General features: G+C 46.6%; 1 protein-coding gene across 5 annotated transcripts in view; it reads right to left on the bottom strand.

Moving 5' to 3' along the window:
- The window catches only part of DVL1 (dishevelled segment polarity protein 1), a 70,306-nt gene that overhangs the window by 30,881 nt on the left and 15,444 nt on the right, over positions 1–23,981 (bottom strand). For 3 of the 5 annotated variants that reach the window (XM_040084330.2, XM_040084331.2, XM_040084334.2), the window contains exons 2-3: positions 11,937–12,006; positions 369–490 (exon numbers count right to left, since the gene is read on the bottom strand). In XM_040084330.2, the coding sequence (XP_039940264.1) occupies positions 369–490; positions 11,937–12,006 (192 nt within the window). Of the gene's footprint in view, positions 1–368; positions 491–11,936; positions 12,007–12,383; positions 12,511–15,521; positions 15,691–23,981 lie in introns of those variants that run through there. The other 2 variants (XM_040084332.1, XM_040084333.1) reach the window with 2 other exon arrangements.

Raw genomic sequence — 23,981 nt, 5'->3', positions numbered from 1 at the left:
GATGGACACGGAGCAGGAATTGCTGCTCATGGAAATTCTCCCTGCTGCCAGCAGCGTTCAGCTGGCTCTGCACCTCCCTAATTACACCCAACACACTAATCACTTGTCAGCCGCACACTACAAAGAGCATTCGGGGCTCTCTCCCTACTTAACTCATCCACGGCGGGCTTGAAAATGAGATATTTTGGATAAATATTTCACTCTAACAACGACAGAGGGCTTTCATTCCCATCCCCCTTTTTAATTCCTCGATATTCGATTTTTGTAACCACAACAACAAACAGCTGGCTTGCAGCAGGAAGAGGGACGGGGGTGAGGAATAGAACAGGAATTAGAATTTGAGAAATAGATGGGAATTGGGATCTTACTGGAAGGATGGGGGCCGGGAGTCTCCGATGCCTCCTGTCCTCTCCAGGGGTGGTGGAAGGTCCGTGTGGCTCTCGGTGCACTGGGAGCCCGTGTCAGAGTGGGAGCTTTCAGCCAGGACCAGCTGCCAGCAGAAAAAAAGGAAACAGAATTACACAAACTCCCACCAGCTCCTCCGCTCCGGCCCAACGCGTTCAGCCAAAACCCCGGGATCTGAGCGAAACCAGAGGAGGGGATCCCCGCCAAACTCGCGGGAAATCGGGTTAAATTCAGTGTCCACGTGGAAACAGCAGCAGCCTGGATGTGCACAGAATTCCTGCAGGCACCAGGAATTCTGCTCCTCCTGGAGAAACAGGCAGCCCAGGCGGGGAGGGGATTTTAGGGGATTTTGGGGCCCTGGCACTGCAGCATTCCCCGAGTTGTGAGCATCCCTTGCAAGATGCACCCACAGTTTAAGGCTGTGCTCCCAGCCTGGCACCGCCAGCACAAAAATGAGAAGCAAAAGCTGGAACATGACAGAAATACAGCCCAGATCTGGGGTAATTCCTCCTACAAGAGCTTCAACCTCCCAGAAATTCACAGCCCAGTTCGGCCCCATCACCAAATCTCTGAGCTGCCACCAGCTCTGTTGAGAGCCTGAATTAAAGCTCAAACCCACCCAACCTCAAGAGAAAGATGCTTCCAAGGAGGAGCAGATTCCTGCTGTCCATCCCCCTTGTGTCTCTCGTGCCCATTTTGTCTCCAAATGTTCCCCTAAGGCAGAGCTGCAGACAGGAAAAGGCATTTCCCAACCGTGCCATGGAAACCAGGACATGCAGAGAGGACTCTTCAATGTTTCACGAGGACCTGAAAACTTTTCTAAAGCTGCTCTGGTGTAATTATCACCTTCAGAACTCCTCTGACACTGACATTTGCACTCAGGGCAGCTGGAGGGGCCTGGCAGGAGGGAGAGGAAAGGCTGCAGAGCACCCAGCAGCCAGAATCCACATGGAAAAATGGGATTAAAGACGCTGCAAGGATCCAGCTCCTCGTTCTGAACACCAAGGGCCTGCAGAGAGCATTCCCTCTCCTTGGAATTATCAGTAATTATCAATAATTATCAATAATTCCAGTCCAGGACAAGGCAGGATGTCGATTTTAATGCTATCAATATTCCCAATCATTAGCAGGGTCTCTCCTGGATAATGGATCAATACCCAGAATTCCCATGGAAAAATGGAATGGATCCAGCTCCTCATTCCGAACACCAAGGGCCTGCACACAGCATTCCCTCTCCTTGGAATTATCAATAATAATTATCAGTAATTATCAATAATTCCAGCCCTGGACAAGGCAGGATGTCGATTTTACTATTATCAGTATTCCCTGGCTAACGGATCATGGCACACAGGAGGATTTCTGCACTCAAACCTCATTCCCAGGAAATCCAGGCCAGCCCACGTCCCCTCAGCACTGGGACATCCTCCATCAGCAGGGGAAGAAGGAATCTCCTCCTTTCCCCACCCTCATGGTTTGTAGCTCATTTTCACGATGGACAGAAGATCTTAGACTGAACCAAGATCTGATTCCTACCAGCCTAGCACCTCCTTTTCTCTAGTCAAAAAAGAAATAATATATATATTTTTAGAAAAAAGCAGAGGTGCTTTGTGTAAAGAGTCCTTTTGCACACTTTGGGTTTTGACATTCATATTTTTTTAAAAAATCTTAGCAGCGTTGGAAAAAAGCTCCTGACTGAAACGTGCACCCAGGAAGCAACCAGAGCAGGTCCCTTCTCTATCAGTGGTTCAGTAAATATTTTATCACGAAATCAGCATTTTTGCCTCCGTTTTCTAAGCCAGAAAGGCAGGGCACTGCCAGTTTTGCACCAGTGAGATGAAAGCATTCAAAGATATCTAAATTCAAGCTAAATCCCAGGGGAGGAGAACCCTGCTCTGGGTAAAGCACCACCGTAGCAAAACAAACCTGCACTGATCCAAGCCTCCTTTTAATTTATCTCTGCAAACAGAACAAGGTGATTCCCAATTAGAAATTCCCCTTTTAATCCCACTTCACCTGTTAGAATAAGTGGTTATTTTTTATTCAGAGACCCAATCCTCTGATTTACAAACAGGAAGGCAGATGCCCAATTCTGTGCAAAACGAAATGAGAATTCTGTGAAGGACCTAGTTAATATTTGAAATGACTGGATAAAGATTATTCTCCCATTGAGATGGGAGAATTTTGCATATCATTTGCAAAAAAAACCCCACCCAAAAAAAACATATTTAAAACCACACACAGCATTTCCTGGCCACGATCCACAGGAATTAAACTTGACCTGGAGGTGACCAGGGTGACTTTAGCACCAGCCCCCTGAGCCACCTCATCAACGTGGCTGAATCTCTTTAAACACTGTGATTAAAAGGTCTTTTTAATTAAACAAATCCTCCATTAATGATATCGATTAATACCTTTCACTAAGAGGCAACAAGGTCGCAGCTCCCCTTTATTTTTAGGTGTGGCAGAAGCAGAGCAGGAGAGATTCCAATCTTAACTGGTTCATTTCTTTCAGACTAATTCCAATATCATGATCAGAGGGATGCTGGCTGGTAAAGAAGGGGATGGAGAGGAGGGAACTGGCGTCCAGGATGCAGGGAATTACTCCTCGGAGCATAAACCATAAACATGAGGAGGAAAACACACACAGGCTGTCGAAAAGGAACTGCCTGGAGACAAAACAGCTCCCCAGCACCACATGGAGTCAGCTGCATTATTCAAACTCTTATCACCAAAGCAGGAGCAGCAGAGGAAACACTGAAGGGAAAAATAACACCAGCTTTCCTAATAACTTGATAATTAAAGCCACTTTCTTCCAGGTGGGGAAGTTAAAGGGCGATGTTTGGGAAGTGTGTTGGTGTTATGGAGATGCAAGGATGCCTCTGAGCCTGGAAGATTCCCTGAGGAATCTCTGACAAAAATCAAACCAAGGGATGAAAAGAAGAAAAAATAAAGCAGAAAAAAAACCCCAACAAACCAAAAGTGGGTGTAGGCAAGAACTGTGCATCCCTTCAGCCTCCACACTCCGGGCTGTGAATGCAAAACAAGCAAGAGGGATTTGGGAGCAGGAAAAAAATGTCCTTTAAACCTTCCTGCTGAGGGCAACACCTGACTCCAGGAGGAGCCAACAAGACAAATCCTTTCTGTATTTCAGGATATTTGCTCTCCAGCATTTCCCTGCTCCTGGAGGAAGAAGTCCTGGCAGGGCAGGAGTGATTCTGCAGGAGGCTGTGGGTCACCTTGGGAGCACAAAATCCACTGCAGCAAAGCATCTCCTGCTGAATGCTACCCCTGGAGAGTGATTTCCTCAAGGAGAGAGCACTGGGAACACATTTCCTACTGATCTGCAGTGGGACTAGAGCCACAAACAGCCTCAGACATCCCCATCCCAAAGGGGAGAGGGCTGCAGGAATAAACAAACCACTTTCAACTCAAATCAGTCCATTTCATTGAACCTGAGATATATTTGAACTCAAGATACTGGCAGTATCTCCCCTTTCCCCAAGCAGCTTTTTAATCCTAGATAAACATCTCCCCCACTTGCAGGAGTAAATCAGAAGCAGCCACGATAAAGCGGTGGCCAGTGCAGATATTCCCATGTTTACCTTCCCGAAATAAGTTCCAATCTTTGCTGCCCGCAGGCATTGCCACACAAAACACACTTAATTTAAACACATCCTCTGGGGTGAATTTTTTGCCCCTGAGGAATAATAATAACAATAAATAAATAAACCCAGGAGTGTAAAGAGTTTAAAGAAGCTGTCTAATGCTATCTTGGTTTTATGATAACCAGGACCTGGGAGAGCTCAGAGATTCAAGCAGAACTTGAAGCAATTAAGTTGTTTAAACACAGAGTGTCCAGATCTGTGTCTGGTTACAAGTGGAGCACTCTCCCTTCATCAGAGCTTTTCTTCTTCACTTTCAGCTCCCTGCGCCCATCAAGAGCACTGAATATAAACAGGTGGCTGCAGAGAAAACGAATAAAAACCACCCCAAAAGAGCATGGGAGCAACATTTGTCATGCTAGGAAAGAAAATCTGCAGCAGAAGGTGGGAGATTGTTCCCACATATCAAAGGGATCTGAGAGGTGGAATTGCAGCCAACTCCACGGAATTCTGGGCTCAGCTCTGCCCCTCTCCAGGCAAACACCTTCAGCTTGCTGAGGGTTTGTCAGTGACAGCTGAAGAATAATAATTCTAGGCAGGAGAGGAAGAATTCTGGGCAAAATAGGTAAAATTCAGAGAGCACTTGCTGAGAGAATTCCCACATCCCCGCGCTGGCTGCAAGGTGAGCACAGAATTCCTGCTCCCTGCTTTGGCTGTGCTAAACTCGGAATCCCTCCCTCCTCCCACTCTGCAAACCATCACTCACATCAACGTCCGTCCTTTTCTCTGACCCCTCCAATACCCCAGCATTTTAATGGCAAGGGAGTGCCACAAGGCAGTGCTTGTGCAGAGCTACCAGCAGCTCCCTGGCCACGAGCCAGCGCTCATCAGTTCATCTCCCCCATCGAGCTTCCCCTGTGGGGGCAGGAGCAGTTTGGGGTTTGGTTTCTGTGCCGTGTGCCTGTGGAACAGCTGCTGGGTTCCACCCCGAAGGTCAGGAGTTCCATGGCAATCCTGGACGCCTCCCGTGCGCTGCACGTGCAGGAAGTTCATCAAAGTTCATCAAGAAGCGTGCAGCTAATTGCAGCTGTCGATTCCGTTCATCCCATCGCACTGAAACGCTGTTTGTTTTCACAACCGAGGTCCTGCCACCTCTCATCTTTCCCAGGGGTCAGAGAGAGAATGTCCAGGGAATTGTTAGAAAAGAATCCCAGGTGCTTTTGATACCCCCAGAGCCACCTCTGAGAGGACAAAACCCCGAGCTGTGCAAGTTCCACGCTGTGGGAACAAACCTCTGACTGAAAGCTCCCGTTTCCTTCTCCTGTTTCCCTCCCTCCTGGGAAGGAGAAGGATTCCAGCACTCCTGGCAAAAAATCTGGCTGAAAAAACCCAGTTACACTGCAGAAATCAGTGTTCAGTTCACTGCCTGTGTCACCACCACACTTCCAACCCCATCTCCAGCCTTTGGATCAGTTGTTTCACCTCTCTGCAGCAAAATTTCTCTTTTTTTTTTTTTTTTCCTCTCTCCACCACATTTGCTGATGCTTTTTAATTGATTATGGAGAGGCCAGGCCCTTCCAGAGCTCAGCAGAAATCTGAACAGCTCGAGGAATGACCTGTGCAGAGTCCAGGCTCAGGACACCAGACAAAAACCACCCTGGGCAGGGGAAAGAGCAAACATGGGTGCACCCTGCTCTCAAATCTGGCTCAAGATTTATTTACTCATTTATCAGCCTGAAAAGTACAATATTCAAACTCTCACTGAGGAACAGCAGCAGCTCTTGGTGCTGCTCTGAGCTCAGGGAGAGGTGAGGGCCTGATCCCAGCCACTAAAGAAAATACCCAAAAGAGCCATTTAATATTTCTGACAGCAGCTTCAGAACAGCCACATCCATCTCTGAGCCGCAAATAATTATTTCCTATAAAGTCAGGGGCGTCTCAAATCCCAAGTCAAAGCTTCAGAGCCGTGGCCCATTATCCACACAAGGCTGCTCCCAAAGGAGCAACTGCAGAAAAGGGCTGAGCTCCAGCAGGAATTCTCTCCAAGGCACCAGCACTCCACACCCCCAGGAAAAACCTCCTCAGGAAAGGAACGCTGATTTTAGCAACGAGAAATTGTCTGCACTGAGATGAGGTTTGGGAGGAATGAGGGTTCATGAAAGTGTGAAGAGACTGGCCCTGAAATAAAGCTGATTTTCTGCAGAAACTCGACAAGATTCTGCTCCTGGGTGTTGTAATAAATAAGCAGACAGGACCCAGGGTTTTTTTAAATGCAGGACAGGACCCAGGTGTTGTTTTTTTTTTTTAATGCAGAAAAGCCAATTCTTTTTTCACAAAGCTCCTATTTATAGGAAATATTAGAAGGCACTGTGTTAAACTTAATTGGTCAGCAATATAGTGAAACTTAGTTTATTGGTCAGTAAGGGCCATTGTAAATGTTTATCAAATTTTCTCTCTCTAGATCTGCTTACATCTTTTCTTCACTGATTCCCCTGGGACAGAGTCGTTGTTTATGCAGGTGCAAACATCTCTCTCTCTAAGAATAGGTTGTTGTGTTCATTCTTAGAATTATTTTTTGGTTTTTGATGGGAACTTACAAGCTACTTCTAGCTTAGCTAGAGTAGCAGGGCTTAAACTATATTTTATAAGGCTTTTCTTTTATAACATCTCTACCTGTCTGCAACACCTGGGGATTTTTCTTCCCTGCCTCAGCTCTGGGCACTTTTTTTCATTTCCCAGCCCTGAAGCTGCTGCGCTGCCCTTGTCAAACGGTTCTGCCCCTCGACGACGATTAATTACGATTAATTGTAATTGCAAATACAGCCTCTAAAAAGCCGATGCACGAACAGGACGAGAATTATCCGCTGGCACTCAGCTCGTGGGGAGGAAAAAAGCAGGGAAAACCTCAGAGCAGGCAGTGACATCACTGCCAGCCAATGGGAAACTGCACATTCCCGGCAGCCAGGCAAGGAATTGTTCCCAGATGTTGTAAATCCCTCCTAAAAACCAGCGATAACAGACCTGGCAGCAGGCACCAGCCAATTCCTGCCACACTCCCAGCTCCCACCACGCCAAGAGAGGGGAAAAAACGTTGGAAGCCGTTACAAAAAATATTTTTTTCCATGCCTTTTTTTTTTTTTTTCCCAATTTGCCCAGTTAAGGCCTGAAAATGAAATGGGTAAAAGGAAAACTGCATTAATGATTTCATGCAGGTAAGCAGTCCCAGAAAGCTCCAAATAAATGATTCCCAGAGAAAAATCATATTCTGTGTTGTACGTTAGAGAAACGGGACAAATATCAGCGAAGATGCCTTTGTGGAAATGCATTTACCGCAATTAATTAAGAATTCTGACAGACAATTAATGACAGTCTCTGTATTGTCAAAAAACTAAAGGTCAACCACTTGAAAAGGAAAAAAGGATTTTTTTAAAGGGTTTTAAAATGATCCCTTGAAAAAGAATCTAGGAAGGAGCAGCTCTGTCCCAAATTATTGCACACTTAAAAACAACAACAACAGCAAAAAACCCCAAAACCACGCCGAGAAGAAAAACGAACCCAGCCCGAAATCAGAAAAAACGAGATCTGAGATGCGGAGGAGAAAAACAAGCAGGACGCAGGAGGGCTGGGGAGGAAGTTTAAACAGCTAATTAGCAGCAGCGGTTTTAATTCCCCACTAATCCAGCTGCACACGGAGCTCTCAGGGCAGCCAGCGCTGGCGGGAGCTGAAGGCTCGCAGATCCTCCCTCGAACGCTTCCCCCTACGGAAATCAGTCCTGCAGATGACACCGAGATCAAAGGCCCCACCCCTGACAAATAGAAGGATTCAAATGTTATTAAAAAAGATGAAAACGGCCCGTTCCCAGGCGTCGGTCACGGTGTGAACATCAAAGCGGGCGCGGGACGGGTCAGGAGGGAGATGCGCGGGGAAGCGCTCGGCTGCGGCGCGCAACGCTCCTTCTCCGACTCTCTTTTCTGGTTCCGCGTGCGTGGCGTGGCGGAGAAACACGCTGCAGTCACGTCCAGGGAGCACCAAAATGAATAAATAAACCCAAATGGGTTTGTGCAAGAATCCCGAGCTGGCCGTCACCAGCTGACACACGTTTTATAGCACAGGAGACAAAGAGCTCAGGATAAGTTAAAAAAACCAAACCAACCCAACCAAAAACCAACCCAAGCAAGCAAGCAAAAAAAAAACCAACCCCAAAGGCAAACAAACAAAAAAAAAACCCAAACAAAACCCAAAAACCACCACCGAACAAAAAACCACCAAAACCCACCATCAAACAAACAAAACCCCAAACAAACAAAAACCACCACCAAACAAACAAAACAACAAACCCAAACAAAACCCAAAAACCACCACCGAACAAAAAACCCAAACAAAAAACCACCAAAACCCACCATCAAACAAACAAAAACCCAAACAAACAAAACCCACCACCAAACAAACAAAACAACAAACCCAAACAAACAAAACCCAAAAACCACCACCAAACAAAACAAACCCAAACAAAAAACCAAACAACAACAAAAAAAACCAAAAAAACCACAAAAAAACCAAACCAACCAAACAAACAAACCAAACCAAACAAAAAAATCACCAAAGAAAACCCCCTAAAAAATACACAAAAAACGCCAAAATCGAAACAAAACAAAACCCAAACCCACCAAAAAAACCACCCCAAACAGACAGGAAAAAATTAAGGAAATAACCCTGCCCAACCCCCCCTTTTTTTTTTTTCCCCAAAAGGTAAAAACCCAACTTTATCCCTGGAAGATTTGTGCGCAATTATCTGTGAAGTTCCAGTGAATGGGATATTAAAGAATTCCAAACCGAACAATTAACTTACAGTGAGATTTACATAAAACTCCTCCAGTAATTAGCAGCAAATAGAGGCAGATAAGCCCTGCAATTTTATGGGTGTTAGTGTGGAAAAAGTAATTTGCAATTCATAATGCAGGTCAGCCACAGATGTTTCAGCTGATTGCTGAGCTGGAGGAACAGAAGCCCTTGTCAACATCATCTGCAAAAAGAGCTCCAAACCGGGATCTGCACATAAATTTGGGAGCAGGCTGATGGGTGGGAAAGGGGGAAAGGACCCAAGTTTTAAAGGAATAAATCCAACTCTACTTCCTACAATCTGTGCTGGTTCTGCACAGCTGGATGGGTTTATAATTCATCCCCAGCAGCACAAAGAATTCAGTACAGCACGCAAAAAGGGGCTCCATTAATACCCCCAAATAATTAATTTAAACCACACATTTAAATGTTGCTTTTAGATCACTGCACTATCAGAAGCCTGGCCACTGACTCCAACAGAGCTGATTTTTGTGGGTTAAACTCCTGTGCTGGCATTAAAAAGAAAAAAAAAAAAAAAAAAATCACTATTTATCATCTAAATGCTGTTTATAGCATTTATCATCCATATCATATATCAGATAAACGTTATCTGACCGAGGGGAGAAAGGCAAATTGAAGCCATTCTTCTCCTGAAGAAGAGCCATGAGGGATGAAGGAGGGATTGTGCTCTGACTTGGGAAGTCGGATTTGTCTTTATGTTTAAAGGTAATGAGGAACTGCCTGGGCTCCTCATGGAAGAGGGTGATGAAGTACCAGCAACGCCGCAGGAAAAGCGGTGGATGCCCTCACAGAGTAATCGACTTCTGGAAATTTACTTTTTACTCCATGATTAAGAACTGTTCTTAACTCCATAAAGAATTCTTAACATGAGACAAAATGCCCTTGGGGGATTGGTTGGGAGAGGGAAGAAGGAGGAGGCTGAGGAATTGGGATGTAAGGGGAATGAAATAATCCACACCCTTATTCACGTGAAATAGTTTGGGGGTGGATTTTTCCTTAAACTCCAAGAACACCTTGCTGCAACAACCTGAGCTGCACAGAAGAGCCTGAATGGTGTCTGGAAATCAGAATAAATCATCCATACACTGAATTCCCAAAGTAAAAGATAAATTTAACTGGACCACAGAAATAAAAACAAACAGCTCCGTCCTCCAGCGCCAGAGGAGAGCCAGGTCAGGGATGCAGAGGATGACTGGGATACTGAATTAATTGAGTATTTAATTAATATTTCCCAGTTCAGCAGCATGGGAGAAAGGGGCAGAAGCAGGGAGGGTGACACTGAGGAGCAAACACAGGGCAGGAGCTGCACGGAGGGAGGAGGAAAGGAGTCCTCAGGATGAATTTGCTCCCCTGACAGGAGCTGCCATCAACTCCCACCCCTCTGCTGCTCAGACACTGCTCTCAGCACAAACCCCAGCTCCATTTCCCTCCCTGTTTTATCTGCAGCTTTTGGGACGCTCTCTTCCGCTCGTTAATCACACATGAGATCCCTTTTTGTCCCATCCCTTCCCACCCCGCCAGAGCCCCACGCTCCGGCCCCCCAGTAATCCTTGGACTGAAGACAAAACCAGCAGCAGCACCCAGAGCTCAGGGGCATCCTGAGAGCAGCAAACTCAGCAGCACCGAGCCCTTCAGCCAAACCCAAACCCCTGAGCGCAGCCAGGGGCTGGTCCCACCCCAGGATGGACGATCCTCATCCCACATCCAGCTCCCACCTAAGAACGGACACAGCCCCACCAAGAAAGGGTTCAGGGCTGCCTCCACGTGCACCCTCAGCTCTCAAAGCCTCCTCTGTTTGTTCAAGCATCAGTTTGATGCTCCAGGGCCAATGGTTTCGCTCCTCTGACGACCAATTTACTCCTCCAGGGAATCTTCCCTTTTTCCTGGAGGCGAGTGGTGCTCGTTCCTTTCCCTGAGCACTGCCCAGCTTTAGATAGGAATTAGATCAGAAATGCAGCTTTAAATCGAAAGAACTCTGCTTTAAAACACTCCTCCATTCCCAAACCAAGGTATTTTGGTGCCTGCTGCGTGGAAATGCACATGGCTGAGGTCTTGGAAAAGCTCTGCAAGTCATGCTGGTTATTGGAAGAAAAAGGTTGGAGGAAAAAGGTAAAAAAAAACCAAAAAAAAGGTATGGAGGGCCTAAAAAAGGGAAAAAAGTAACTTTTCCTTCTGAACACAATCCCCAGGAACAAACAGCTGCCTTTGGACAGCACAGACTGGAAACCCCCATTTTTAACACCTCCATTTAATACAAAATCTAGTGAGTGCTTAATGCACATTTGGGTGTGCGTGGGAGGACTGAGCTTAAGCTCAGCTTTACAAAGCCACGTGTTGCGCTTGCCTAACACTAAGAACCTGTTGGGACTACCCAGCTGCCAGAGACCGAGTGCCCGAAAATTAAAAGCAATCAGCAGAGCAGGGGGAAGTGGCTGATGCTGCCGTGTGACGCAGCTGAGCTCAGTTCAGCATTTCCAGCTGATCCACGAGGAACCAGCGCTCAGGACTCAGCTCCCACTCCAAGCCAGGTCTAAATTACACACACTGGACTTTTCTTTACTTTCCTGAACACACACAGGAAACAGCAAGCAATCGATACTGTGTTTGATTTTTTTTCACTGACTCCCTCTACAACTCTGCAGCCCAAATTTTTGATTTTTATATTAAATTAATTTTTTTCCAAGGCTATAAATGTTGGTGTCTTTTTACTGAATGTATACACAATGTTCATCCCCAAGATTTTAACCTCATTTAAACCTTCCAACAATACCAACACATTGAAATTTACATACCATAACCGAAATGCACCAGAAGATCACATTTAGAATAAATCTGGAATAAACTGTTTTGGCTGTTTAGTGACAGTACTAAAGCTGTTTTCATATTAAAATCACCTTTTCAGCTCTGCACACTTTCTGGACTTCACTTTGATTTTTAAAGTATATTACTTAAGAACAGGATAATTAATATTTATACCTTTGTTTTAATTTTGAGATTCTAAATGACTTCTAAAAAATCAGCATCCAGTATCAAAGAACAGAGATTTACACACACAAAATCCAACGTACCCAGGACACCACTCTTCCATTGAAGCAAGGGAGCTTTGCATTGTCATCTGAGATCTCTTCCTTCACCACCCTGGAAAACAACAACAACAAAAAACATCAACAGGAAGAAAATCAGGAATGTGAAATCACGCCGGATCAGAATGGACAGTGGTTTTCTCCAGCTGTCCAGGAAAAATACAATTCTTTTGTTAAAATGCTGGTGTCAACAGGTGCTCTGTGTTTAAAGAACATGTGACTGTGAGAACAGAGGAAATAAATCAAAATAAAAGGTAGAACCGCAGCTTGCCAGACAACCACCCCAAAGTGGGAGGCACCAAAGTAATTCCAAGCATTTTCCCATTTTGGAGTTTCCCCAGAGCCTTTAAGGGTCTGAAGGGACTAAAATCCCCCCTGTGCTGTGCAGCCTGTGTCAGCGATCACACATTTGTACAAAAACGGATTTCTGGCCTCAAATTCACCGCAGAACAGGGACGAATTTGGTTTTGACAATCCGAAGCCCAAAGCCTCATCAAACTGCACGGGAACGTGCGGGTCCACAAGCACATTTTCCTTTATTTGTGTTTTTGTCTTGTTGCTGTGAGAAGAAAAACCACAATAACCACAAAGCAACTCACTGGGTACAAAAGAGCGTCGTGTGGAGGGGGGACTGGTGAGAGAGCAAACGGAGAGTTCCTTTTGAGAAATCACAAATAAATAGCTCCGCCACTAAATGCCTGCATTCCCACATATTTTAAGGAATGAGCACCTTCTTTTATTTTCTCCACACTTATTTGCATTGTTAATGGCTGGCAGGGCAATATTAGGCAATCTTCAGCCCCTTTTTTTCTTATTATTGGCAAGAAAAACGTTGTAAAATATCCACTTAGCTCCTAAAACATCTGTCCTCCCTTCATCCTCTGGCAGCAGGAGTCAGATCATACGATCCCATTGCTGGTTTTACTCATTTATCCTCAGACTCCAGGGAGAAAATGAAGAGCAAACTCCACTAAAAGATACTCAGGGCTTTAAAAAAAACAAACTCTTTGACGATTCAGTGGAAGCTCTCAGACCTGTAATTCTGGAGCTGCAAACCCAAGATTTCAACACCCTCCTGGATCTCCAGCCCCAAATGGCCAGACTGGAATCCAGGCAGCATCTTTTGTGTTCCACGGAGTCCTGCAGGGAACACTCACTCAGCACAGCTCGGGCTGCTGGATCAGCAGAGAGATGCCGCAATAATTGCATCTGCACGTTGGAAAGGGGCAGGAGCTGCAGGGAAATGACACTTAGGGCGTCCCAGAAATCCCAGGCGAGAATTTCTGCACCCGGCGACATTCGTACGCAGAGTTTCTGCCCCCAGAAAAATCCACAGGCAGAATTTCTGCGCCTAACAAGGACTGTATGCTGAATTTCTGCACCCAGAAAAATCCACAGGCAGAATTTCTGCGCCTAACAAGGATTGTACGCTGAATTTCTGCACCCAAAAAAACCACAGGCAGAATCTCTGCACCTAACAAGGATTGCATGCTGAATCTCTGCACCCACCAAAATCATAGGTAGAATTTCTATATTCAGAAAAAACCACAGGCAGAATCTCTGCAACCCAACAAGAACTGTACGCTGAATTTCTGCAACCAGAAAGAACCATAGGCAGAATTTCTATGCCCAGAAAAAAAATACAGGCAAAATTTCTGCACCCAGCAAGAACCATTGGCAGAATTTCTGCACCCAGCAAGAACCACAGGCAGAATTTCTGCACCCAGCAAGAACCACAGGCAGAATTTCTGCACCCAGCTTTAGGATTCAGGCAAAAGCCAGGCACTAAAACCTGCAGTAGCGCGAGGTTCTGTGCAGGTAAGAGCTTTGGGGGCACTGCCTGAGCCTGAGCTCCAGCTCTGCTCTGACACCTTCAGCCTCCCCGGACCAGGACAGACCCAGCCTCCGCTGCAGCTGAAGGGAACAACTTCCAGATCTGTTGCAACTTGAAACTACTAAATATAGCCCTGAGCTATGAGGCAAGAGAAGGACAGGCTGGAATTGCCAGCTTGCTCTGGGGAGCCAGCAGCGGTGCCAAGAACATCAAAGAGGGCAGCAGCCACTGGTGGCAAAAATCGCTGCTTTACAAATCTTTATTTTGTGAAGAGGTGGCTCCTTTCCATCCCCAGCCAGGAGAGAGAAAGGAAAAAGGAGGGATTGGAGTGGTTGCAGCCATTTGCTTCGGTCTGAGGTCAATTCTGCAAGAAGGAGATGCTGTTTGTCCGCATGGATGTGGAAGGGAGGCACGTGCTGCTGCCTGCTCTGGGCACACAAGAAATGTTTGGAATTTGTGCACAGCAGCTGGAGATCAGGGTGGAGATCCAAGCTCACAACCTGGATTCAACCCAAAACAGCTTGGAAGAAAATAAAGGTGATTTCTCCCTGAGATCTCTTCCTGATGTGGAGAATATTCCAATCTAAACCAGCATGGCAAGGAAAAAAAGGTGATTTCTCCCAGAAACCTCTTCCTGAGGTGAAGAATATTTCAACCCAAGCCAGCACAGCAAGGAAGAAAGGTGATTCCTCCTAGAAACCTCTTCCTGGCATGAAGAATATTTCAACCCAAAACAGCTTGGAAGAAGATAAACATGATTTCTCCCATAGATCTCTCCCTGATGTCAAGAATATTCCAATCTAAACCAGCATAACAAGGACAAAAAGGTGTTTTCTCCCAGAAACCACTTGCTGAGGTGAAGAATATTGGCATTGGATGTGGTCTCCAATCTGGAGATAAATCACCAGAGCTCTCAAATTGATTGTTAATGGACTCAGTGTTTGAAAATAAGCCCAAAGGCCATCTGATAGCAGGGCACAGAAGAAGGGGTGTTTATCCTCTTGCAGAAAAGGGGGTGTTTATTTCCCAGCTGCTGGCACCTTCCAGGGAGGCACAGAGCCCCTGTGCCAGCACACACAGCCTCCTGTTTCACCGGGGCTGGGGCAGGGAGAGGAGGGCAAACACACACCTGGCCACAAAGGTGGCACTCGGGGAACAAGGCTGACATTGCCAGCCTGCCCTGCTCCCACCTCCGTGTGCCCCCTGGAAAGGGAGAGCACAGCACACCAACGATTTACAGAGATTTTCCTTCAATATTCCCAGATTTGTAGCATCTCGCTCTTTACTGCACTCCAGAAAAAGGAGGTTTTGTGCGCGGAGATTTAGCTCAGCCTTCAAATGCATCTACTGGGTGGAAGGAAGCTAAAAGAACAGAGGGAGCAGCTCAGCCAAGGTCACAGCAGAGACAAGACCATAAAAATACCCTACTCTTCACCCCCAAACACCTGCTCTACCCCAAAGCCTCCACATCCATGAATATCTGCCAAAAAACCCAAAAAACAGGGTGAGGAAGCGTGGGGAATGGGAGGAGGAAGGGCTCCACGAGCTCACATCCTCTGCTTTATTTCGCTTCGAGGAGATTTAAGCCCTAATTACTAAACGAAACAATCGCTGCTGGTAGCAGCCCCTCCTTCCCCTGCCTTCCTGGAATTGTGTCTGGATGCTCTGCCTTTCCCAGCACGCTGCTCTGCACAAATAGGTGTTTGTGCCTTTCCCTGCTCACCCTCACGCCTCACCTGGTCGTGGCACAGGTTATCCTCCCAGCATCCTCAATTTTGCTTTTCATCCAGAGGGGATTTTTAGCCAGAAAAGCGAGGATTGTTGAGGCTCAGGCTGCCTCTGGTCCCCCTGCCGAGGAATCATGGTGAACCGGGCTACACCTGATTCCAGGTGAGCCCCACACACCTCCAGTGGCTCTGATTGCCAAGCACGGAGATAATTGGCTATTAAAGGCTGCATCTGATAGCGTTGCATTCTGATTGCATCATGCATTGCCTGGCAGAGACTGCACCCTCCACAATTAGCTGGATTTTTCATTCTGCTCGGAAAAAATGAGGTTAACAAGGAAATTCTCCTTTCCCTCCAAACGCCACAGAGATGGGAAATGCAGGGCTGAGATGGATTTATCCCAGGTTAATGTGTTAACCACGACACAAACAGAGCATCTTAACGTCCTTTAGCACCAGATTAATCCCACCTTATCACCACAATCAAGTCTCATCTTAATTGTCCTTTACTGATGGGAAAAGGGGAGAGAAGCTTCATTCATCATGAACCTGCTTGGAGATCCTTAGAGAGAAGCTCTTTGCGCTTAATGGATCTTTGTTTATTCCTGTCACCTCAAAGGCAGGTGAGAGATGATTCAGATTTTAGTTTTCATTCACAGCATCAGGTTGGTTGGGAAGATAAATCCAGGGGAAAATAAACCCAGAAGCAGGGGTTGGAAGATAAATCCAGTCCAACCTTCACAGAGGGTTTAGGTTGCTCAGGGCCACGTCCAGTCAAATTCTGAGCATCTCCAAGGATGGATGTTCCACAACATTTTTGGACAATTAGATTCTACTTTATGAAGCAGCAGTTTTCCAAAAAGCTGTTTCAACTGGCAAAACCATAAGTAATCACATAATAGCAATTACACGACTGGCATCGAAGGCTGCAGCTCTAAAAATAGCCTGGCTGAAGCTGATGAACACTTCAGGGTGAATCTTTAATGAAGAATTCAGACTTCAGGGGTTTTACAGCACAGAGCTGTAAAACGCAGGGAAAGGAACGAAAATAAAGCCACAGTCTGAATTTACAGGGATAAGCACTGGAATATAATGGGGTTTTTTCTGGAAATAAGAAAGAGGGGAGGAGAGAAATCGCTTTGATGAGCAGAGAAACACCAGGAGCAGCGCGGGATCTGCACGAAAGCCTCAGATCTCGCCCGCACCCCGCAGAGCCGCAGGCAGGAATTGCGTGGCATCATTCCCTCTCCTCCGTCTCCAGGCTCGTGCCAATCACTCCTCAAAACCCCACAGAGCCACAAGAGAGCCAGCACTCTCCTTTTTTTAGGAGAAAACACTGTCAAAGCTTTGCCTTTCCACACAGGCCCCGCCGTGTGCCAGCCCCCACATAAACCCGTCAAAAGTGGCAATGAGCACGCTGCCCACGACTGGGACAGAAATGACACACCCAGATACGTGTAAGTGACACAGCTGTGGAGCAGAAAGCCCTCTTCAAAACCCTCTTCAAACAAAGACACGCAGCTTCAATGCAAACAAGCTCCTTCTTCGCATTTCTAGAGAAACTGCAGCAAGGAGCTGCCAGCGTCACCTCATCCCACACAGGTGACAACCCCAGCAAACCCCACTTTTTCTTCACTGATGTAATGGCTGCTGCTCTGTCTCGTGTTCTTCTTGTCCCTTCAGGAATGTAAAGCCTCACTCTCGGTGATTCCTCCTGCAGTGAGCAGTTGCTGCACCCGTGTATTTGTACCCCAGCCGTCCCGTGCCACATCTGATTTGCAGCGCCACACTAAACGCTCGTGCCCACGGGATCGCCCCTTCCCTGGTTCCTCCACCCCACCTCCATTCCTGCAGGCACATCCAGCACTTTGTCCTGCCAGGGATAACCCCTCATCTTCCAGGAGAGCTGCAGGGTGTTGGAGAGGTTTTCGCACTTTGGGCCTGCACCAGACACCGAGCTGAGCTCAACATACGAACGATGCAAGAATTATTGTGTTCCCTAGGAGAGACTCAGCCCGAACCTGCGCTGATTTTAAGCATAAAACTTCACGCTTTTGGTGGCTATTCAAGGACAACTCAGTTTGTTCAGGCTTTGCTCTGGCACCACGGCGCTGCCTGACCCGCAGGTCAGCTGGCACATCGCACTGCGAGAAAACTACAGGACCTCCGTGCTGGAACCCTCCTTGGAATGTTCCACACAGACATCTGGAGCAGCAGAAAGCCTCCTTACTTGGTTAGGGAAGCCAGGAGCTCTGCTTAGGAACAGGAATCCACAAAGAACGACGGGAGGGAGGGAGGCAGAGATTCCTGGTGTGACTCTGAAAAGGGAATTCTGATGCGCAGCAATCCCGCTCCAAGCACTCTGCGAGGCCCTGACAGCCTCAGCACTGCCACAGCGACTCCTTCCAAAAGCTGCCAGTGCTTCGAACCAGCTGGTGCCTGGGCTGCCAGCCCAGCTCTGCCTCATCCTTCCATTTCAGACCAGGGCAGCCCAGAAATTCTGCCCCATTCCCTCCAAAGGAGCTCCAAACACTTTGCAGAAACAGCTCCCAATGAAGCATTTTAAAATATTTATGACTGGCTGTCCAAGAGCAGTGGCATGCAGGGAATATGATTTGCTTCTCTGCTGCTTAATGAACAATGCTTCAATAGCTGTGCCGTGCTCAAGGTGTGAAAATCCCTCTAAAATATGGATATTTGTGGCATTTAAATGGAGATCTATAGAAATGAGTCTGGTTTGATTGTAGCACTGCTAGACACAACTGTGCATGGTGTTATATCCCACTCCATGCCCAGCTAACCTAGAAAAAAATATTACTCTCAACTATGTGCAGAGAAGCCAAGGATGATTTTTAGAGTGATTTTTAAGACCTTACAATTTCTTTTCCTCAATTTCCTCAGAAAGGGTTTGGAACAGAACTGGGCAAAACAAGCAAAACACTTCAGCCACACTGAGTCTCCTGTCTATTTTCTCAGTTCCCTCTGCCCTCTGCTCCCTGTATTATTTAGTAAATTATTTATGTGCCTATATTTCAATCTCACAGGTGTTAATGAATCTCTTCCTGCAGCTGTCCCAAGGGACAGACACATCTCTGCCCGAAAAACAAGGCAGTCACAGTACAAAGGGACAGGTCAGCACAATCCTGACCTGAACCCGGATTTCCAATGCCTGAGTTACAAAACAATAAATATTAACAAGCCCCCATAAAATTAAGCAGTTCTTGGAAACAGCTTAGAGAAAAAAAAACAAACAAAACAACAAGAAAGCACGCTAAAAGCAGCGAGCTGCTTGTGGAATGCCCATTTCAAGCAGCTGGCTGGGATCTGGCTTTCCCCAGGGTGCAATTATCCTCAAAACTCCGGGGCAGGACACTCAAAATAGCTCAGGGATGTCACTCTGGGCAGGGCTGCAGCAGGGTGGGAATCCAGGTCCTGACCTCGCGGTGAGAGCTGCTCCTTGGGGCGCTCAGGGCTCCAAAAACCGTCCAAGGGCACTGCCCCCAAGCCAGTTTGGGAGCTGGGAATCGAAAGGGAAAGTTCAGGATGGTTTTTAGAGCCACTGACAGCCAGCTGAGAGATGCTGCACAACTTCTGAGTGTGTTGGTTATTCTGCTCACCAAATACTCCCAATAAAATCTCTATTTCAATTTTGGCAACAGACGTTAACAGGACATCCTCTGAGCTGTGCTTCCAGTCCTCCTGATAACTTGGGAGAGAAAAGCAGCTGCTCATAAATTTGTTTAGTACGGTCCCCACACAGGAACCTCCAACACTTCTTACACATCATCTCACTCTCTCTCCCCCCTTAGGTTATTTGTCTAGACATATTTTAATTAAATGGCATAATTCTGGTCACTGATGTGGTGAAAATGATTTCGTTTGGTTGAACAAGGCTCCTTCCAGAAGCCCGTGACAAGGCAGGAGTGTGGGGCAGGGGATGTGACAGACGCAGCCCTGCACAAAACACCTCTGGTACCTTCCAAGCACACCCAGAATTTCACAGAACACCCTTCAAGAGCCTTCATTTCGTGCAAATGATCCTCCTTCATTTTGTGCAAATGATCCTTCACCATGTGCCAAGGGGGGATCAAACCTCTTTCCTTCCCACCAAGTTTTAAAGCCCATTATTTGCTGTTCCATCATTTTCCCATTCAACAAAAAAACCCCAAACCTCTCCTTTTTTTTCCCCTGTCCTTATGTTGTTTTCTTTTTATCTAGGTTCAATGTGAATTCTCCAGAGTAAGGACTCTTTTCTTACCAGGAGCTTATAAAACATGACACCCACCTCCACTGAGCAAACCTGCTGTATTTTGTGGGGAGAACTGGGACCCCAAACCAGCAAAAATTCATCCCAACACACTCATTAAACCAGACTTGGTGCTTCATTAATTACTCTGGGAAATGGCATTCCAGCAGCAGGGCAACACGAATTTGAGTTTTGCTAAAACTGAGGAGTGAAGAGATGGGAAAAAGCAGAGGCTGGATATCAAAGCTTTCCATGCATAAACAGGATGGAGAGATGGAAATCTTCTCTCTTGGTGCTGGAAGAGCTGAAGGCTAAAGGAGATCCAAGCATCCTTCCCTTAAACACAGAAATTCTCCACGTTCCCTTTCCCTGCTCAGTTCTTTGTACAAGCTTAGGAAGTGCAACCCAGAATTCCCAGAATTTCCAGCGAGCCCCAAAGGAGGGTCAGAACAGGAGCCCCGTTCATGTTCCAGCCGTTCCACACAAGGCCAGGGCAGTTTTTGTGGCCAAAGCCCTCCGGAATGCAGCTCACAACGAAAGGCTGTGGTGTCTGCCCCTTGAAGTTTGGTTTTTCCACAAGGAACCCCAGCTCCTCCAACGTTCCCTGGGACAGCAACACTGCAGGACACTCCTTGCATCATGAAAAACTGGGTTCAGACCTCCTGCCTTCAGACCAGGTAATAAAATCCACCCACGCTGCACCTTCAAAGTGTAACTGGAGCTACAAGTTTGTTGAGGCATTGAAAGAGAGATTCCCAGCTTGTCACAAAATCCCAAGTCAGATATAAATTAAGGAACAGGGAGTCTTTGGATCCGTGTCCCTCTGGGATTGTGGTCTCTCTTTAAGGATTTGCACCACACCGAGTGAAAAATCCATGTTTTCACCGTGGGAAAGGTTTTTCAGCAGAGAAATTAAACAAGTCCTTGGTTATAAATGTAATCCCCCAGCCCCATTTTCATGTTTAGGCATGGATTTGCTATACCAAGCTAAACTACAACACGTTTTCAAACAATTTCACTTAGAAAAACAGCAGTTGGAGCACAGCTTGCAGGGCTGAGGGGTTTTAGTGTCCATATAAACACGGACAAGCCGACCTCCCTCATTTCAGGAGTGGCCCCTTCAGTGCAGAGGGAAAGGCAGAGATGTTATTTCATTTATTATCGTGCTCCTGAAGAACTGTGAACACAAAGAAAACTGCAGTGCCCAGGGACTCACTTGGGTACCTGACACAGAACTTGGAGTTCTTTAATTTGTCCAAGCTCCTCTTGTTCAGCGCATCCTTACAGGATCTAGCAGGAATTCTGTATTCCAGGTGGATCACGAGCTTTCCCCACCAACTCCTTGTCCCTCAGCCAACATTTGCCAACAGCTCTTAAAGGGAAATAAAAATCATATAGGTCTAAAACCCCAAATCCTTCAGCTAAGAGTTTCAAAAACTGCCACGAATGCACCAAGAAATGGTGCTCCTCCAAATATTCCTCATGGAAACATCATCCAGGAGCTGGAAAAATCCACATGAGCTTGTTCTGGGAGGGGCCCCATGGAAATCTTCACCTGCCCAGCTCTGCCTGTTCTGTTTCCCACCTCCCACTCTTTGAAAAGTCATTTCAGCAACCTGAGAGAAACAGCTCAGATAAAAGGGGCTGGGATTTCGTGCATCACAGGGAGAGAACTGAACCTTTTCCATATGCAAAGGGAGAGCAAAATGCAAAATTCCATTCCAAACCCGCACCAGCCCAACTGCATTTGACTTCTAAATGAGTGTTTCATGGAATCCCAGAAGGGTTTGGGTTGGAAGGGACCGGGAAACTCATCCAGTTCCCTGCCATGGGCTGGGACACCTTCCACTGTCCCAGGCTGCTCCAGCCTGGCCTTGGACACTTCCAGGGATGCAGGGACAGCTTCTCTGGGAAATCCAGGAATTCCAGGGCCTCCCCACCCTCCCAGGGAAAAAATCCCATCCAAAAATCCCATCTAACTGCCCTCTGTCACTCTGAAGCCATCCCCTCATCCCTTGTCACTACATGCTCTCATAAATTTTTGTAAACCTGCTGTTCATAGCTCTAAATACAGAATCCAACAGAACTCTGGCCTTAAATTTTCCAGTCTATTAATGTGACAGAAATGGAGAAACACAGGGCCCATTTCTTATTTCTAATGAACACATTCACCCCAAAAAAACTGAGCTTGAAATTGGGAAGAAATTGTAAATTTTCCCTAGTAGTGGAGTTAGAGTTGCAATACAGGGCTAAATTTGTGTGTCCTAGGGCTAAATTTGTGTGTCCTAGGCTGGATTTCTGTCTCAGGCTGCACTTCTGTGTCCCAGGCTGCATTTCTGTGTCTCAGGCTGCATTTCTGTGTCTATCTGTGTCATACTCAGCCTGGGACACACAGCAGGGCTGCAAAACATTTCTCCCAAATCCTATCAGAGAAGCAAAAGCCGTTTGCCACATCAAGTTCAAAATAAGGAGAAGATCCCAAACTCACTGCGCTGACAAGCACCAAAATCTGAAAAGCTGCACTTCAGACTCAGAGCAGTTTTTTAGGAATCAGAGCAGTTTTTTAGGAGTCAGGCTCTGAACTGACTCGAGCTGAGCTAACACTGGGAACAAATAAACCCCAAAGTTTGATTTTCTTGCTGCTTTTTCCTTCCAAACACAGAGCAGAGCATCTGAACAGCTCCAACTCAGCCAACCCACCCCTTAATCCCCCAAACAGCTTCCTAAATCCTCCTTTTTGCAGGAGGACACCAACAGCACCTCTCAAGAGTGAAACTCCAATTTGTCCCTCCCTAATTCCCAGTTCACTGAGACATTTCTCCTGCTCCTTGGCACAGCCAGATGAGGAGAGCTCCAATCCCAGGGGCTCTGGATTCTGGCCATGCTTTATTACAGCTGTGTTGCTGTCTTTGCTCATTTTCTGTCAGAGGCTGGGCGAGAGCAGCAGCTTTACCAGCAGCACTTCCCAGTGCTTATCCAGGGGCTGATTTCTTAATTACTGATCCCTGGAGCCGAAAGAGAGCACCAGAAGCTATTAAAGGAGACAGCAGGGATGAGAAGGAGGGCAGGGGGGTGGTGGGGATGGGAATTAAACACAGAGCAGTTGTTGAAATTAGCCCAAAGGCGTCCTGAGAGCCTCATCCTTAGGCAAAGGTCTCGCTGTTTAAAGCCAGCACCCAAAAAGCCACAAAAATTCCCTTTAAAAAGTCAGTCTGGTGGGGAAATCACAAACACACATCAAGCAGCTCTGTCTCACAGCATCTTGAAGAGCTGAGGACAACTTCAGCATCTCTGAATTTTCTAATGCGCGTCCTGACCATGTCCTGAGTTTTCCAAAGGAAATCTGTCCCTAAGAAAACTCAGGTTTAATAAAAGTTCAGATTTTGTATCCTGCCTCACAGAACACCCCCTGTGATGGCACCTGACATCTGCCCTTCCAGCTGAACACTCGGGAGAGCAAATCACATTTTGAGGGGAATAATCCGTTTCCAAGAGCCTTTTGGTTTGCATTTAAATTTCTGTACCTGCTATCCTTAGAGAAGAGGATGCCTAAGGACTCGGGGAGCTGCCAGATGTGCACATCTCTGTTGGCTTTATTTATTTTCCCTGGCTGTTGCCCAGAAAATGAAAATACCTTAAAACCCAGGAACGCGTGAACGTGAGAAATCTGCAAGGAAAAGTCAAGCTAATTCCAGGACTACTTTAAATGAATTTTTAAGCAAATGCAGTTTTCTGGAGCCAGGTTCTCCAAGAGCTGACACCACTTAGCGCTGTTCCACCATCACTTAACCCCACAGCCGCGAAAGCTGACAAGAACATCCCCCTTGTGCGCTGCTATAAATCCATTTCCAGATTGGGATGACGTTCCTGCCAAGGAATCAAAACCCCGAGAGCTCTAATGGTGAAATCCAGGCTGCTCTGAGAGTTCCCAGTGCCCCAGTTATTAACTGACATCTCCTAAAGCTTCTCCTCAGTTTGGGAGCCAGGGACAAATCAGCACTGCGAGAAGCCCTGGGGAGAAAGGGAGCAGGGAACAATAAGACCCCAAAGTTTCTAGGGCTATAAAAAAGAAGAAGAGTCTGATTTTTGCTAAATTTGAAGCAACAGCGTTTCATTGGAATGACAGACTCAAGGTTGTCAAAACCAATTCCATCCAGGAGCATCCAACCTTTAGTCGGTTTGCCAGGCTTGGCTGAAGAATTATGGCAGGAATTTGTTCTTGG

This window comes from Hirundo rustica, chromosome 22 (assembly GCF_015227805.2).
Source record: "Hirundo rustica isolate bHirRus1 chromosome 22, bHirRus1.pri.v3, whole genome shotgun sequence".
In the NCBI taxonomy this organism is placed as follows: Eukaryota; Metazoa; Chordata; class Aves; order Passeriformes; family Hirundinidae; genus Hirundo; species Hirundo rustica.
The sequence above is the reverse complement of the archived record's forward strand: the minus strand, read 5'-3'. Positions and strand labels throughout refer to the sequence as shown.